This window comes from Mastigoproctus giganteus, chromosome 7 (assembly GCF_048544385.1).
Source record: "Mastigoproctus giganteus isolate SK-2022 chromosome 7, ASM4854438v1, whole genome shotgun sequence".
NCBI lineage: Eukaryota > Metazoa > Arthropoda > Arachnida > Uropygi > Thelyphonidae > Mastigoproctus > Mastigoproctus giganteus.
Window position 1 is genome coordinate 203,941,237 of NC_143581.1, and position 18,000 is coordinate 203,959,236.

At 38.9% G+C, this 18,000-nt stretch overlaps 1 protein-coding gene across 1 annotated transcript in view; it reads left to right on the plus strand.

The window, feature by feature from the left end:
- ND-51 (NADH dehydrogenase (ubiquinone) 51 kDa subunit) overlaps window positions 1-18,000 on the plus strand; it is a 183,663-nt gene that overhangs the window by 11,660 nt on the left and 154,003 nt on the right. Inside the window, exon 2 of the mRNA XM_090378085.1 lies at window positions 1,692-1,768. Coding sequence (XP_090234211.1) covers window positions 1,692-1,768 — 77 coding nt within the window. The remainder of the gene's footprint in view (window positions 1-1,691; window positions 1,769-18,000) is intronic.

Consider the following 18,000-nt stretch of genomic DNA (forward strand, 5'->3'; position numbering starts at 1 on the left):
TATATATAAAGGGACAGTTAAGTGGAAGAAGACAGAGTGGTTATCAATGGGCACTTCTCTTCATGGACTAATGTTATTAGTGGAGTTCCCCAGGGTTCAGTGCCAGGCTCATTGTTGTTTTCAATATTTATCAATTATATATATAAACTCAGGGGCTCACGTCTAGTGAGTATGGGCTTGGCACACCCAGGGTCCTAAGCTGGATATCATCATTCTTCTCTTTCTTGGTGATTCCCTTCTCTTCTGCTTCTGACCCTTGTTCTCTCTCTCTCTCAGGGTAATTCAGAATTTTTTTTATTGGTGCAGCATAAGCCTCAGGCTTCCTTGCACCATATGGCTAATAATAATAATAATATTGATGAAGGTATACAACAGTCATCAGTTTGAGCTACTGCAACAAGATCTAGGAAAATTGGTTGATGGGCTGAGAAATGGCAGTTGAAGTTTAACATTGACAAATGCAAGGTACTGCACATGTGAGGTAGTAACCCCCAGTACTTATCAACTGTGTGGTACTACACTCAGGGTAGTGGAGAATGAAAAAGATCTGGTTGTAACTGTGCAGTATGACATATGCAGACATGCTGCCGGGACAGTTCATGCAGTTTTGTCAATTATATGCAAAAACTTTGCTAGCTAGTATAAGGAGGTGACTATCCCTTTGTGGAAGGCCATGGTTAGGCCACATCTTAAGTGCTGTATACAGGTCTGGAAGCCTCACTTTAGGAGGATGTAACCTGCTGGAACGAGTGGAGAGAAGGGTAATGAGGTTGGTGAAGGAAACAAAAGGGTGCTCTTACTTCAGTTCTGCAAATTGCAGCATCTCAAGACTAGGTACTTGCTGGGAAATTTGATTTAGTTGTTTAAAGCCTTGAATGGATTGAGTAAGCTGAATGATAATGGTTTTCTTCTACTTGCTGAGCTACACATATGAGGGAGCATAAATTCAAGTTGAGGAAGGATGGCTGCAGGATAGATGTGTGGAAGTTTGCCTTTGACCAGCTGGTGGTTGATTGTTGGAACAGGCTTCTATCTGTTGTTGTGGATGGCCTGAATAAATTCAAGGGAGAATTTCATACAAATTCTTGGAGGGTACAGATGGATGAACTGTTTTTTTTTTTTTTTTTTTTTTCTGAAGCTATATAAGCTTGGTTTCTTGCATTGTTTGCCATTACTACTACTACTTGATAAATTTTTTCCAGGGGTAAAAGTTGAGGACTTCTTTCAAAGTGTTGTTGTTGCTGTTGACTTCTTTTACAAACTAATTGTGAAACCATCCTGAAAAAAGTTCGAACTGCATCATTAAATTATTTTAGAAAAATCTGTTTTGCATCAATAAGATACATACATTTTACTGTACCTCTCATATTTGAAATCACCATAAAAAAATGATAAAAAATAACTTGCCAAACTTTTACAAGGTCATTTTTTTTTTCATGGTTTCTCTAATTGAAAATTCAAGAAGTTTCTATTGAATAGAGTGAAAATGGGTTATCAGTTTGGTGTCTGAAATGTGAAATAGAGAAATTAAGTTTCTGACATTAAAAAAAAAAAAGAAATTAGAAACAATTAGTTTAATGCTTTCTGTTATTTGAAATACATTTAAAGGTTTTGTTTATCATATCATAGTTCTCTTTTTAGCAGATTCAGATTGTAAAACTTCATAAATGCTAATAACTTTCATGTTTTAGTTTTTAACTTTAGCAGTGTATGTCCTATTTTGATTACAAGGTGGAATTCTTCAGCAGCAAGTCAAGGACAACAAAAAGTAAGCATTTTTTATACACACCTTATATGACACATTTTACCCATTTATTGTAATAAATGGTGTGAAAATATAATTAATTTTTTTTTTAAACTTTTCTTTTGTAATGATCAAGAGCCTCTGATGAATGTCCAGCAATAGTCTGCCAGCATACTGGGTTTTCATCTTTCTTGGTAACATTTCTCCATTGTAGCAATATCTTTATGAAAATGTTCACTGTGTTCATCACTAATGTGACCAAAGTTATCCAGCAAACAAGTGTAAATGGGAATGGAGGTAGTGTATTTTCAGAAACATTGGCAACCAAAATTTTGGTTGCCACAAAATGAATTCTCAGTTGGGTCTCCATGGTCATCTGTTTTCTTCTTCTAATGACTAGGCTACTGGAGGAACACATAGTTTTTTTACTGTGACTAACTGATCAAATGGCTGACTGGATATTCAGATACTTATTTTGTTTAAAGTCTTTTGTTTTCTGTCCTTCAATATTAGTTATGCAAAAATAGCAGTCATTGCATGAAATACAGTTATGCAGCATATAATGAGGAATCAAACTTTTTATTTAACTTTATACCAAACACAAAAATGTATTAGCACCTATGGTACACTGGAAGGACAGAATTCATGGGGTACCTGGTTCCTGGGCAATGCGACCCTGTCACCCCTCTCACTAGTGGATGAATCCATCACTTGGCAGATATATAAGTACATTACATCACTGCATTCACATGGCACCTCCGTAACCAGGTGGGCAGGAGTGGCAGTGCGCGGCACACGCTTCTTGATTAGACCGGGGTTCGAGCCCGTGACCACCAAATACGGAGGATGCGGAAAGGTCAGGGAATGACCACCGCATATCCCTGGAGCAATATGGCCTTATTTGCTAATGCTCCTAAAAACCAAATAGCAACAACTGCATTCACACAGATGGTAATTTGATGTCAGTATGGATAAATGTCGTGAGTTAACCAACTTTGAAAGAGGGAAGATAGTGGGTGCCCAACACATGGGTCACTGTATCACAGAGGTGGTGCAAAAATTGCACTATCCCTGTTCGACGGTATCAATAGTGTATTGGGAATACGCCGTTTCCAGAATAACATCTCATCATGGACAGCCCTTTGGGAGAAAGGTGGTGGATAAATGTGGCCGTCGACGTCTGTCTCGCATTGTTTCATCCAAGCGGAGAGTGACAGTGGCACAAATCACCACCCACTTCAACGAGAGAGGTGCCAGAAACTTACTGTGTGACCACTCTTATCTGGGCAAAAGGTGGTCCTACCCATTACTAGTTAGGTATCCCATGATTGCTGTCCACTCTGTACTTTGCATGGGTTGAAGGTTGAGAAAGAAGACAGTTATTAACATTCGAATCAGATTTCTGTCCCTTGTAATTTTTGGGAAATACTTGAGAAAGAAGTTTATTCCAGAGAATGGAAGTATAAAGGAAAAATGATAAAAGTTACTTCTGTGAGTTTGGAAGAGAGCAGGGGAATTACAGATTCAACTTCAGAACAGCAGTGCCCGTGAAAGAATTTATAGAGAAGGCATGCAGCAGAAACTGAATATATATGAGACAGAGTGACTTTGTAAGAGATGAATTAATAATTAACTTATCTCTTTTGAGTAGAGTCAAGAAGGTTGAGAGGTTTTGGGGATACCACCCAAAATATGGGAGCAATATTCCATGGTAGGGCAGATTTGGGATTTGTACAGAGTCAGCGCTGTTTAGAAGAAAAACTGAACCTTGGGGAAGTTGAGAAGTTAGAAGACAGAGCCATCTACCATCACTTGCAGTATGTGGTGAGAGGGAAAACTGGCTACCCAATTGCAAAAAAAAAAAATAGATGACAATCCATAAGCTAATAGTTTGTTTAGATGTTTATAACATGACATGATCAAACACCTTGGAAATGTGACAAACAACTGATTGAGTTTCACCATGCTTTCCCACTGAGTTTGTCCAAAGGCAAGTAATTTAAGCCAGTATATCACCAGTGGATTAACACTGATGAAATCTGTATTGACGATCATTAATGAAATGGAAGGTTTCAAAGTTTTGTAAGAGTTAGCAGTTGATGGATTTCTCCATTAAGCTGGGAAGAGTAGAGGTAAGTGCAATGTGGAAGTAACTGGAAGAGAGGGATATGTCGCCCTTTTTAGGAACTGGCTGGATATGAGTAAATTTCCAAGTAGGAGGAAAAACACCAGTAAAATAAGAAAGTGTAAAAAAATGCAACACTGATCAGGTCTAAGCTCAGGTGCACAGGTTTTGAGAATAAGTAGAGAAATGTCAGCAGGAACTGGCACTTTCTTAACATTGATTGTTCAAAATTTTTCTAATATCCTTCTGTTGGAGAACCATGGAGGACATTGAGTGGAGTGCGTTTGGTATGATTGGAGGTGCGTTGCCAAGATCATTGATGCAAGAGTTGAATTAAAGTAGAATGCTAATAAGTCAGCTTTATTAGTCACAGATGCAATAGAACCATCAGGTTTAACAGAAGTGGTAGTAAAGGTGGACAGAAGTTGCAGCCAGTAGCTTTGGCAAGAGAGCAGAAGGCTCAGCTTGGATCAGAAGCAAGTTTTCTACTCTTAGAATGTCCAAAATCATGTTTGGATTGATTAATAATTGTTTTGCAATTTTTTAGAGCTTTAGTGTGGACAGAAAACGAAGCTGGAGATTTGGATACAAGCCAGTTGCAATGTGTAACATTCTTTTCCTCATCAGCCTTAGCACATTTATTGGTAAACTAAGTTTTAAATAAAGGGTGATATTTTAAGGTAGAGTGTGGAATAATGGATTTCATCCCTACAAGAATAACACTGGTTGGCATAAATTTCCTTCCTGAAATAATTTTGACAGATTCCCTTAGAAAATATGCCCAAAAACTCAGATATGTACTTAAAAAGTTCTCATCAGTTTTCAGATATCATAGGTTAATGACCAAAAACCAAGACTTGTAGTTGGTTTAATCATCTTTTCCATCTATTTTTATCTATTTATTATTATTGTTTTTTTTTTTTTTTTTTATGAGAACATTCGGGAGACCTCTAGAGCATTTGGGAACTTTCTACAACTGAAACGTTCCAGAATATTGTTATATGCGGAACAGGAACTTTCAACAGAATTCTCTAGAAACTTCTCTACCAGTATATATACGAGTGGGTTCCGCACCAAGCAAACAAGCATTTTCGTATTTCAAAAAGTGTGTATTTCAGAGAGTGAGGCCCCGGGTGCCAAGCGTATTTCGAGGCCAAGCTATATTCTTGCGATTTATAAAGTGCTCTTGATAAGTGATTGAAATTATATTTTACGTTCACATTTCTATAAACAGTTTTACTTTAAAAACAGTTCTATACTTGAAAAGTAACAAGTAGAACACAGGAAGGAAATACACCTTTCTTTACATTTTCCTCAATTTATATTTTTACTAATTAACTAACACTTCAACCGCTTGGCCTCCGAGCGGCACTGCTCCTGCCTCCCCGTGGCGGGGCCGGTAACCTGGGGGAAAAGTTATCCTCCAGGGCGAAAAGGAGTAACGATGGATATAAATGACTATCCACCACTAGAGCCTTCAAATTCAAGGCCAGAAATCCCAAATGATGATGACCTAAACCAACCAAAAAGGCTCCGAAGAGAAGTGCAGAGCAATGAGATGCCAAACTTCCTTGTAATACATTCGCTCTCCAACCAGCCTGTCGGCAAATTGTCACCATTTGTCATCCAAAGATTTTTGGAATCCATTGCTGGTACGCCGAAAATGGTTAAACGTCTGCAGTCCGGAGACCTACTAATTGAAACAGCTTCCTCAAAACATTCAGAATGGCTGCTTAAAACAACAACCTTTGCTGGGCTACCCGTATCTGTAACTCCCCACAACACGTTAAACTCGTCAAAAGGTGTCATCACAGAGTGGGACCTGATTACAGTATCTGAAGAGGAACTAGTACAGGAACTGGGCAATCAAAAAGTAATTAGTGCAAAACGTATAAAAACCAAAAAAGATGGAAATCTTGTTCCAACCCGATCCATAATTTTAACATTCAGCACCCCAGATTTGCCATCCTCAGTAAAAGCTGGCTATTTAAACTGCCGAATATGGCCTTACATACCTAATCCTCTACGTTGCTTTAAATGCCAAAAATATGGACATTCGCAACAAGCATGTAGAGGTGATGCCATCTGTCCAATTTGTGGTTCCAAGGAGCATACACAAACAGACTGTTCAGCCTCAAGTCCCATTTGTCCCAACTGCAAAGAAAGTCACCCAGCCTTTTCCAAATCTTGTGAAATGTGGAAAACGGGGAAGAAAATCCAAAAATATAAAATAGAGCACAAAGTCACGTACCCCGAGGCACGCAGACAGGTTATGTCGACCATGCCCAGTCGTTCATATGCAGCTCACACTCGAAGCTTTAATTCAACAGCAGCTCAAACAGATGTATCCATACCTCCCTGCACATCTCTATCTAACTGGGTTAAAAACACATTATCAAACCCTGTCAAGGACACACATCAAATTAAAACCACCGAATCGACCAACACTCCAATCAGTATCCCAGTTGAGACTCGGACAGTCCCGCATGACAAAGAAAAACTGAAAACTACTAAACACAACAATAAACCTGAATCATCCACTGGTAGTATGGAAGTAGATGTAAACCCAGATCATGAAGAACCAATACTAGAACTTCACGCAAACGATACTATGGATACCGGTCGCCCTACATTCCCGAAAAGAGACCGAAAAAAATCCTCCTCAAACAAAAAACAGTCAGATGAATCGTCCTCATCTAAACCAAAATGAACCACAGCATCTTACAATGGAATTGCAGAGGCTTTCGTTCAAACACAGACGATATTCAATACCTAATTAATCAATATTCTCCAGTTGCCTTTTGTTTACAGGAAACTTACCTAACCACACAAATTTCTCCTTCGATAAAGAACTATTGCATTTATCGAAGAGATCGAAATACCGCTAGCGCTGCCCATGGTGGTGTGGCAATCTTAGTAAATTCAAAGATCCCAACTAAACATATCCCACTCCAAACTAATATAGAAGCTGTTGCTGTTCGTATAATTCTCCATAGTGCAATAACACTAGTCTCAATATACCTACCGCCAAACTGTACTAACTCTTTAAAAGATCTTGAAGACCTCTTTATACAGATACCTCCACCTCTCTGTATATTAGGGGATTTTAACGGGCACCACCCATTATGGGGCTCTCCTAAATTGGATAGACGAGGCCGACTAATTGAAAGTTTTTTGGATGCACTAAATCTCACTGTACTCAATACAGGTGCACCGACACACGTACAGCTTCCAACAGGACACACCTCAGCAATAGATCTCTCAATTTGTTCACCAGTACTAGTCCCAGCCATAGAGTGGTATGTAATAAACGATCCCATGGGCAGTGACCACTTCCCAATAGTATGCAACTTTCTAAAAGCAAAGACTCCTTCAATTCAACCCTGCAGAAAGTGGAAATTTGTCCGAGCAGACTGGGCAAAATTTCAATCATCAATTGACCTCCATGAGAAAAAAATCCGCCTCCAGCACATTGATGATGTGACAGATTACATCACGTCGCATCTTCTAAATGTGGCTAAAGACACAATACCAATATCAAATCCGCCGGGCCGAAAGCATTATAATTACTGGTGGAATGACAAATGCACCACAGCAAAGAGAGCAAAAAATAAAGCCTGGAATTTGTTTCGGAAATGTCCGAGCACAGTCAATCTCATTAATTATAAGAAATTAAGGGCAAAAGCACGCTTCATACAAAAACAGGCAAAGAAAGAATCCTGGACCCGTTTTGCATCCACTTTTCACAGAAATACCGATCCCAAAATAATATGGAAAAAAATTAGACAGCTGTCTGGTAAGTTTCCTACCATACCTTCTCCAATCCTCTCCTGGAATGGAAAAGATCTCTCTAATCCTGTAGATATAGCTAATGCTTTAGCCAATACTTTTGCAGAAATCTCAGCGTCAGCCTATACTACCTCATTCCAAAGAATTAAAAACACTAAAGAAAAGCATGCTATTCATTTTCAAACTACCCGTCTTCTCCCATATAACAAACCTCTGCAATATTCTGAACTTTTACATGTCATTAGAACAGCTCGCAATGGTGCTGCTGGGCCAGATGGAATTTATTATGTCATGCTACAACATCTTGATGACAAAGCTCTGCGCTGCCTCCTGGTCTTTTACAATCGCATATTTTTAGAAAATGTTTTTCCAGCATCTTGGCATCACTGTACAATTTTGGCATTCCTGAAGCCTGGAAAAGATCCATCCAACCCAAATAGCTATAGACCCATATCTCTCTCAAGCTGCCTCAGTAAAATCCTTGAGAAAATTATCCACAGAAGACTCGTCTGGATCATTGAGTCGGAACATCTAATGAGCCATTGTCAATATGGCTTTCGCCAAAACAGATCATGCTTAGATCTTATGGTCAAGGCGGAATTTGCCATCCGTAATGCTTTTGTCAAACATGAACATCTAGTAATGGTTTCAATAGACATAGAGAAGGCTTTTGATACCACCTGGCGGTATGGTATACTTAGTGATCTTTACCTTCTCGGACTACGAGGCAATCTTCCTATATTCATTCAGAACTTTCTACATACAAGAACATTTCAAGTTCGATATCAACATGCCCTTTCCCCAACTTTCATCCAGGAAGAAGGTGTTCCACAGGGATCAGTACTGAGTGCCACACTTTTTGCTCTGAGAATAGATACTATTACTAAGCAGCTTCCAAATACAATTGAGACTTACCTTTATGCAGATGACCTTTCCATCTCTTGTCATTCTCAAAACATGAGGTCTATAGAAAGACAGCTTCAGATATCACTTAATAAAATTCAACAATGGGCGAGCCTCAACGGCTATCGGCTCTCACAACAGAAAACAGTTGCCATCCATTTCTGTAGACAACGCAAACTTCATCCAGATCCTGAACTTCAAATTTCTAACGTCTTTGTCCCGGTCACCAGCAACATCCGATTTCTAGGATTAACCATTGACAATAAGTTAAATTTCCTAGATCATATTAAAAATGTACGGACATCATGTCTAAAAAAGTTAAACATACTCAGAGCTTTATCTACCCAAACATGGGGTGCAGACCGTACCTCACTTCTTCGGTTATACAGGGCATTAATCAGATCTCGTCTCGATTACGGTGCTCCAATCTATGATTCTGCCAGAAAGAGTGCATTACGCTGGCTTGATCCCATTCAGCACAGTGCTTTGAGAATTGCAATTGGCGCATTCAGAACGTCGCCAGTACAGAGTCTCTACATTGATGCTCATGAGCCCCCACTAAATTTACGCAGGAAAACACTGTTACTGAAATATGCTGTCAAGATACAAAGTTGTGCTTCTCATCCCATTCGGTCGTACCTTTTTAACCCACCGTTACAAACCCTATACAGTAACAAACCTAGCATAGTAAAACCAGCTGGTCTTCGCCTTCTTGAACTGGTGCAAGTTTGGAATATTTCCATCCATTCCGTAAAGCAGGTAGCAACTTATTCTCAACCTCCATGGACTCCTCCTCCTCTTCCAATCTGTGACACTTATCTCTGTCAGTGGAGAAAGAATTCCTTGCAAGCAACAAATATCAACCAAATTCACGCAGTTCACATTCAAAGATATTCTGATTTCTCTCCAATTTATACAGATGGCTCTAAATCTAATTCAAATGTTGGAGCAGCTGCAGTGTTTCCAAATACAATTGTATCAGCTTCCCTTCCATCAGAATTTAGTATATTTTCTGCTGAATTATACGCAATAAAACTAGCTTTAGAAAATCTTCATTTTAACTCTTCCTTAAAATCTGTTATTTACACTGATTCCCTCAGCTCAATCATGTCGCTATGTAATTCCTCAGATAAAGTTCACCCTGTTCTGGATGAAATCAGAAGCTTATTACTGCAAATTAAAGAACCCAATCAACAGGTCACTTTTTGCTGGATTCCAGCACATTCTGGTATTTTAGGAAATGAACTGGCCGATAAAGCTGCAAAAAATCCAACTACCTTAGATCTAACCAACATCCCTGTTCCAGCATCAGATTATGCACTAACCATTAATGCTGCTTGCCTATCACAATGGACAGCACTGTGGCACTCTCAGACTAATAATAAACTCTTTCAGTTTAAACAAGACCCGAAAATTTGGCACTCCAGTGTCCGTACATCGAGACGAGAAGAAGTAGTCCTCTCAAGGGCAAGAATAGGACATACACATCTGACCCACCTTCATTTACTGAGAGGAGATGATCCACCACAATGTACACATTGTTCTAACAATTTGACTGTAAAACATATTCTTATTGTCTGCTCCTATTATAAACAAGCCAGAACTTCATCCTTGATCTCACTGGTTAATCTACATAAACCAATTACTCTTGAAAACCTGATTGGTGATAAGGCAAATATTTCTGAATTTTTTGACTTTCTCAGGCAAACTGGGCTTTTCAATTATTTCTGATTTTCTTTTGATTTAGGGAAAACTCATGTCTTATATAATAAGTGAATAGGCACATTATAGCCTTAGCAGCTGATGTGCCATTAAACCTCCAGAGCAACAGCAACATCAGAGAGTGAGTGGTGAACAAATGTTTTAGTGAATTAATGTTTGTAAACAAGTATTGTGCATAAGTGTAAATCATGAACTGTGTTTAAATTAGAAATAAAAATCTACAATTTCTTAATTGTGTTCTTATGTGCACGTACCTCAACCATACATGAAATATGTTGTGTTCTTGCTGAAATAAGCCTGATAGCTTTTGCTGCATTTCAAGGAAGTGGTATTAAAATTGCAGTGGAAACCACTGTCAGAAATTACGAGAAAAGCTTATGAACTCTATTTTGGATGTAAGGTTGGAGATCAAGATAAAGTTTGGGCTCCAAAGATTTCCTGTAGCTCATGTTCAAGAGCATTAACAGGCTGGCATAGAGGTGGTCATAAATCAGTGCCTTCTGATGATATGGCAGGAACCTCGAAACCACATAAATGATTATTATATTTGCATAATGAGTATTTCTGGTTTTTCTGGGAAATCCAAGCATAAAGTTGAGTATCTCAATATATCTTCTGCTCTAAGGCCGGTTCCCCATGATGATACAATGCCACTGTCAAAGCCACTGGAAACTTATGGACTTGACTGTGATTCGGGATCAGAAAAGGAGTCTCTAGAAGATGCAGAACCCAGAACAAGTATAGATCCAGACTTTACAATGCTTGATACTGCCTAGTCACATCTAATCATTCGGGCACAATTGAACGATTTGGTCAGAGATTTGGAGCAAACCAAGGCTTAATTACTAGTATCATGGATTTAGCAGTGGAATTGAAAAGGATGTCAAGATGCCTTTTTATAGGAAAAAGCAATCTAACATAGTGACCTTACTCCATGGATGGTGCTTTGGTTTATTGTAAGAATGTCCAGGAATTAATGAAAGAGTTACATCTGGAGCACGTCCCTGAGCAGTGGAGGCTTTTCATTGATTCATCCAAGGTAAGTTTGAAAGCAGTTTTACTCCATAATGGAAATAAGCATTCATCTATACCTTTGGCCCATGCATTTCATATGAAGGAAACATATGAGAACCTACGGGTTCTTTTGCAAAAAATATGCTATCAAGAATACAAATGGAATATATATGCCCACTCAAAAGTGGTAGCTTTGCTGCTGGGTTGCAAGATGGTTACTCTAAATACTGCTGCTTTTTATGCAAGTGGGACAGCTGGGCGAAGAGCTTTCAGAAACTACACCAGGCCAGAAAAATGTAGCACATCCTACTTTGGTGAATAAGTCAAAAAACTATTTACCTCCATTGAACATCAAACTGAGAGACAGGTGCCGAAGGACTGGAAAGAAGGTTTGATCATCCCGTTGTTCAAGAAGGGGAACAGGAAAAAGTGTTCCAATTATAGAGGCATCACATGTGAGCAATCTGTATGAGAGAGGTTAGAGCGGAAGATAAGAGGAACGATCAAAAATAGGATGGCCAAGGAACAGTATGGCTTTAGACTTGGCAGATTAACGGTGGATCTAATTTTCTGTATCAGGCAACTGATAGAAAAGTGTTATGAGCACAATAAAGAATTATGGATGGCATTTTTGGATATAAAGAAAGTGTTTGATGCTGTAAAGGGAGAGAAAGTGTGGGAGGTTTCGAGAAACTTGGGGATAGAGGAACATCTTGTGGAGAGAATTGAGAATATGTGCACCAATACAGTGAGCAAAGTAAGAACGGTGATGGGGTTGATGGAGAGCTTCGAAATAACATCAGGTTTGAGGCAAGGAGGCATCCTGTCACCACTATTGTTCATAGCTGTCATGAATGATGTGCAATGTAGAGTGGTGGAACAACTTGGACAGGACCAGATGAAAGTCATGCTCTTTGCAGATGACCTCTGCATATGGGGAGAAAGAAGGGAACAAGTGTAATGGCAAGTTGATATATGGGCTAGTATGGCCAATGAATTTGGACTGGTTTTCAGTCAGGAGAAGAGTGAAGTAATGGTTCTAAAGAGGAGTGGCAAGCTTGACGGATACATTACAATGTAAGGGAAAGAGCTAAAAATGGTTGACTTCAAGTATCTAGGAAACACCAGAAGGATACAAGTGGGAGGGAATTTCTATAGGCAGACAAGAGATCTGATCTGGAACAGGAACATACCACTGACATGTTAGAAGGCTGTATATATCAGGCCTTTTTTTTTTTTTTTTTTTTTTACGAAAACCCCAAACACGAAAGGTATCAAAACCTATAGTACTTAGTACCGTGCATGGGTTGAAGGAGAAGTATAGGGGGGGGGGGATGCCGGAAACTTTGCTCTAGAGACTAAACATGGGTTTCACCACTTCAAGCCTCCAATAAGCAAAGTGGTGGTATTACACCGGTTGATGAAAGTCATCTATTATGCCAATTCTGACGTATGCATCTGAAACTTGGACTATGGGGAAAAAGGATGAAAGCAGAATTCAGGGCCGAAGGCAGAGACACACTATGAACACCTCACTAGCTCACATTTTACTAAAGCACATTTCTGTGGGTTACTACCATAAAACAATAAAAACAATTTCCAGTTGCGTTTCTGCTAGTGGAATCTGTTATAAACTGGTAGTAAATTCGATCTAATTGGATTTGCGATAATACCGATAGCTGGAATTGTGTGGGTTTTTACGCTATTATGGTGAAATGTGTTTCCCCTTCACTGATATAAAAAACATAAACACATTTTCAGAATCTTCTTTTCATTCCTATCGTGTTGTGTTGTGTTCAGTTGGGGTGATTCTGCATTCTACTGCCATTTCTTGTAAACACAGGCGAATCATGCATAAGTGAATTCGGTTCATGTTATATACGATATCGTTCTCCTATTTATAAATCGTGTATGATGGAATTCGTGTAGTGTAAGCACGTGTTATACGACTGTATAACACGTGTGAATGTGTGTAAATGTGAAATATCATATGAATTGAGGATGCTAGGAAAAAACAGGTTGCTGATTCAAAATCAACATTACAGGGAGAGAATTAACGCAATTAATTAATCCTGTGAGCGCATTGCGTAAATTGGAAACGCGTTAATCGAATATAATAATGAATAGAAAAATTATAATTGGTTCTTGACCTGGAATGTCTATAAAGAATTTTAAAAATACCTTTTAAATAACTTTTTAACTGTATACAATGTAAAATATAATGAAACTAATTATGGAATTAAATGTTTATTGCATAAAATAGCGGTTCTCAAACTGCGCTGTGGAATATTTTAAATTTTCGAGGGAAAATTTTCTTTTGGTCTAGGTGTGCCGTGAAAATATTACTGTGACACTAAGAGCGCTTTGAACCGAGAAAGTTTGGGAACCTCTGACATAAAATACACAATGAAGAAATGACTGTTGCGGAAATATTTGAACAGTGTTAACTTTCTCTTTTCATCAATCAATTTTCAATTTCCAATAGCCGACAACAATTTTCTCTGGGCCCTGGCGAAATAAATATCGCAGAGAACCTCAAACAAAAGGTTTGAGGTTCTCTGCTATACAAAAGATTTCATCTAGTTCTTTTACTGTTATCTCCTTCGCGGTAACATTTTCATCTAGCCCATTTAAAATTTTTAATTTTTAAATGCAAGTCTGCATTGACTTTATTAGCGGGAGACAAGCAAATAACATGTCTTCTTCCGATGGTTGATGGAAACACGCCAAGGCAGGCAGCAGGCAAACGTTTGTTTATTGCCCATCCGACGTGCAATTCAAATCTTTTTCAACTATTACATAAAAAAAAAAAAAAAAAAGATCGCGTTAACTGGATGGAAATTTCCATCGTATACTTCACACGATGGAAATTTCCATTGTGTAAAGTGAAAAGTGGTATAATTTTTTCAAAAGCGGTAACTGAAATACGCATTAATCGAACTTTCGTTATGCAAGGCCTGGCTGTATTTATTTATTTGTTTTTTTTTTTAGGAGCATTAGCAACTAAGGCCATATTGCTCCGGGGATATGCGGTGGTCATTCCCTGACCTTTCCGCATCCTCCGTATTTGGTGGGCACTGGCTCGAACCCCGGTCTAATCAAGAAGTGTGTGCTACGCACTGCTGCTCCTGCCCACCTGGCTATGGAGGCACCAAAATCAGCATTAAAAATTACAATAAGTCCAGCATATTTCTATTGAAAAAAATTTTACGTTGTTGTGCTGAGTATGTAAGGTCTGTATTATTTGTTTTGGGATGCCTCTTGGATAGGGATTAAGATCTGTACCCTCTGAGGTGGATGAAATCCAGGGATGTGAATTTTGACCCACAAGGCTTTTTTTATGATGCCATTTTCAGTGGCATCACCTTAGGGGGAATCTGAATAAGTGTTAAACAGAATTGCTACTATGTAAAATTATAGCAGCTTCAGTAACATATGCATTTCTTTTGACTTTAACAGACTGTGGACATCAGTCCACACATTTGTGGACTGATGTTATTAGTGGAGTCCCTCAGGGCTCAGTGTTGAGTCCATTATTGTTTTCTGTATTTATAAATGATATTGATGATGGTATATCGGGCTTAATGTCCAAGTTTGCAGACAATACAAAGGTTGGCAGGGTTGTCAAGGACACTACTGACACTATGCTGCTGCAACAGGATCTGGAAAGGTTGAGCAGATGGGCTGAGAGGTGGCAAATGAAGTTTAACATTGACAAATGTAAAGTACTACACATGGGAAACAGCAACCCCAGAGCAACGTATCAACTCTGTGGTACTACACTGACAGTGGTAGAGAATGAAAGGGACTTGGGGGTGGTTGTGCAGGCAGATATGAAGTTCTCTGAGCAGTGCAGACGGGCTGCAAGAGTAGCTCATGGAGTATTGTCAATGATATACAGGAATTTTTCCAGCAGGGATAAGGAGGTGATTATTCCATTGTATAAGGCGATGGTCAGGCCACACCTAGAGTACTGTATACAGGTCTGGAGGCCTCATTTCAAGACGGATGTAGAGCTGCTGGAACGAGTACAGAGAAGGGCAACAAGATTAGTGAATGGAACAAAGGGGTGCTCTTACGAAGAAAGGCTTAAGTTTTGCAAATTACAGTGTCTGGAGACTAGGCACCAGCGAGGTGATCTGATAGAGGTGTATAAAGCCTTGAATGGTTTAAGCATGCTCAATGCTGATGGGATTCTTCCTCTAGCTCAGAAAAATCACCTGAGAGGGCATAAATTCAAATTGAGGAAAGACAGATGTAGGATAGATGTGCGGAAATTTGCCTTTAGCCAGCGGGTGGTTGGTTGGTGGAACAGACTTCCATCCCTTGTGGTGGAGGTTGATAGCCTAAATAAGTTTAAGGCTCAGCTGGACAGGTATTTTGAACGAACAGAGGGGTGAAGTGGAAGTGGGTTTTTTTTTTTTTTTTTTTTTTGGCTGATGCTGCATAAGCTTGCTTTCTTGCATCAAATGCCTCTACTAATGCTAATGCTAATTTGGCATTATAAAATTGGAGTTTGTCCCATACAATCCATTAAGATGAGGTTTACTGTATTTCAAATACAAGCAACAATACCAGGTGACAAATGCAGGTATTATTTTCAATAATCTTATAGAATGAAATTTAGATCGTTTGCATCATATAAAACATTATAGTCTGTTTCATTGTTACAATACAGAAAACTGGTCTCTTTTGTGAAGATTTCCGGAAGCTGTTGTTACTGTTTTAGTGTTAAACACTAAAATTATGATTCTATAATTATGATCGATAGCGTGTGACCACGCTTCAATAGAAGCTTGTTTTGCCACAGTAAAACAAGCTTCTGTTACGTATTACCACGTAACCCGCATCTCTCTTCTCCCATTGGCCAGATTTGGAGATGAGAGAACACATGAACAGGCAAAGTTTTTGCAGCTCCAGCTAATAGAGAAGTTTTCTTAAATTTTTGCTTTTTTATTGACTTAAATTGAAATATTAATTTATTTCTAGAGTTGCTTTAATTCCTAGTAACAATACTTTAGTTTAATTTGAACTTAGATAGAGATTTTGTAGGTTATTACTTAGTATCGGTAAGTGTATCTAATCCACTTGTAGGACAAGTTTTGCAGCTCCCGTGAACGCTAAGTTTTTAATTATATTTAGCTGGTTTATTGACTTATTTGCTAGATTAAATTATTTTCTATAAGTAGATTATAGACCTAGTCAAGCTCCATGGTTATTTTGAATTTAGATAGCACGATTTTGAAAGTAATTAATACCTCGTGTCCATAGATTTACCATTCGTAACTTTGCCGCCATTGTTATACAATGCAATGTGTACCCTGAACTAGATAGCGTAAGGTTTAACGGAAAACTAGATAGCAAGTATAGTAGTATCAAATAATCAGTAAATAATCAGTAAACTTTACTAATCTTTTTAAATTTCATTGTCAATTAAATTGTATTTTTTTCACTAAATATATATAACGACCTAGCTTTTACAAATGTAACATTACACATTAATACCTATAACTTGACAGGAGATAAGAAAGTCATATAACGTAACTCGGAGATAATATTCAATACTGAACTACATCTATATAGTGTTATAACTGCATTAGGATATAAGTTTAGGGTTATATTTTGTATTGGAATTTTATTTGAAATTGAATAGAAATCATGACTCAGACCAGAGCAGCAAGAGCAAAAGGCTCAAACTAATGGGAGTGCTGTGGCTCAGGGGAGAACTGAGAGGGGGGGGGGGGCAGTTGTCCTCTGAATCACAGCCTTTTTAAATGCACTGCTTGTTTGATGTTTGTGAAGCAATCAGGAGTGGGACATGATATTGCTAAGGGGAATGTCTTTGTGTGTGCCCGATGTAAGGAGTGCGAGGAAATCAGGCACCAACTCAGCATTGTTATGGGCCTATATGAGAGCTTGAAGGACAGGGTGGATGCCCTCGAAGGATTTAAATTGAGGGGCCCATCAAGCGCTCAGCTGCCCACATCAATGCCAGAGCTTGCACTTGAACATCACGCAACACAGCGACACCCCTCAAGGCAGAATGTGCTGGTCCCAAAGGAACTAGTTGTTGTTGGTGACTCTATTGTCAGGGAAACATATTGTGCAAAAAGGATAGGTGGAACAGAACCAGGGTATGTCTGCCAGGGACAAAGATTGAAGACGTTGTAGAGCAGATATCATCTTTTAAGGGCACAAAGGGTGATATTGTTGTACACGTTAGCACTAATGATATTAAGAGTAGGAGACCGGCAGAATTACTTAACAAGTACAGGTCACTGTTGAACAAAAGCCGAGAATTAGGGTTGAATTTGAAAGTGTCTACAATTCTGCCCAAACATGACAGGAGGGAGTATGTGATGAGAGCCTTGTCAATCAAGTCGACCCTGGAGAGATTGTGCAAGGCTCAAGGGGGAGAATTTTTCTCAGACTGGTCTGTGCTTATTAACAGGAGAGACTGCTTCTACGGGGATGAGATACACTTAAATAGAAAGGGTGTAAGAATATTTGCTGATGCTATTGAGGCAGAGTTAGGTGGGTCAGAAAACTGCTAGCTTGAAGGATACACGGACTAATAGATTACCAGTAGCTGCTGGCAGAGGTTAAAGTGATTCTTGCACTGCTTCTATTGAAATGCAATTGAGCAGCAGCCTGGAAAGCAAGGCAATGGTTATTTCCAGGACTGCTGGGAGTCATAGTGGAA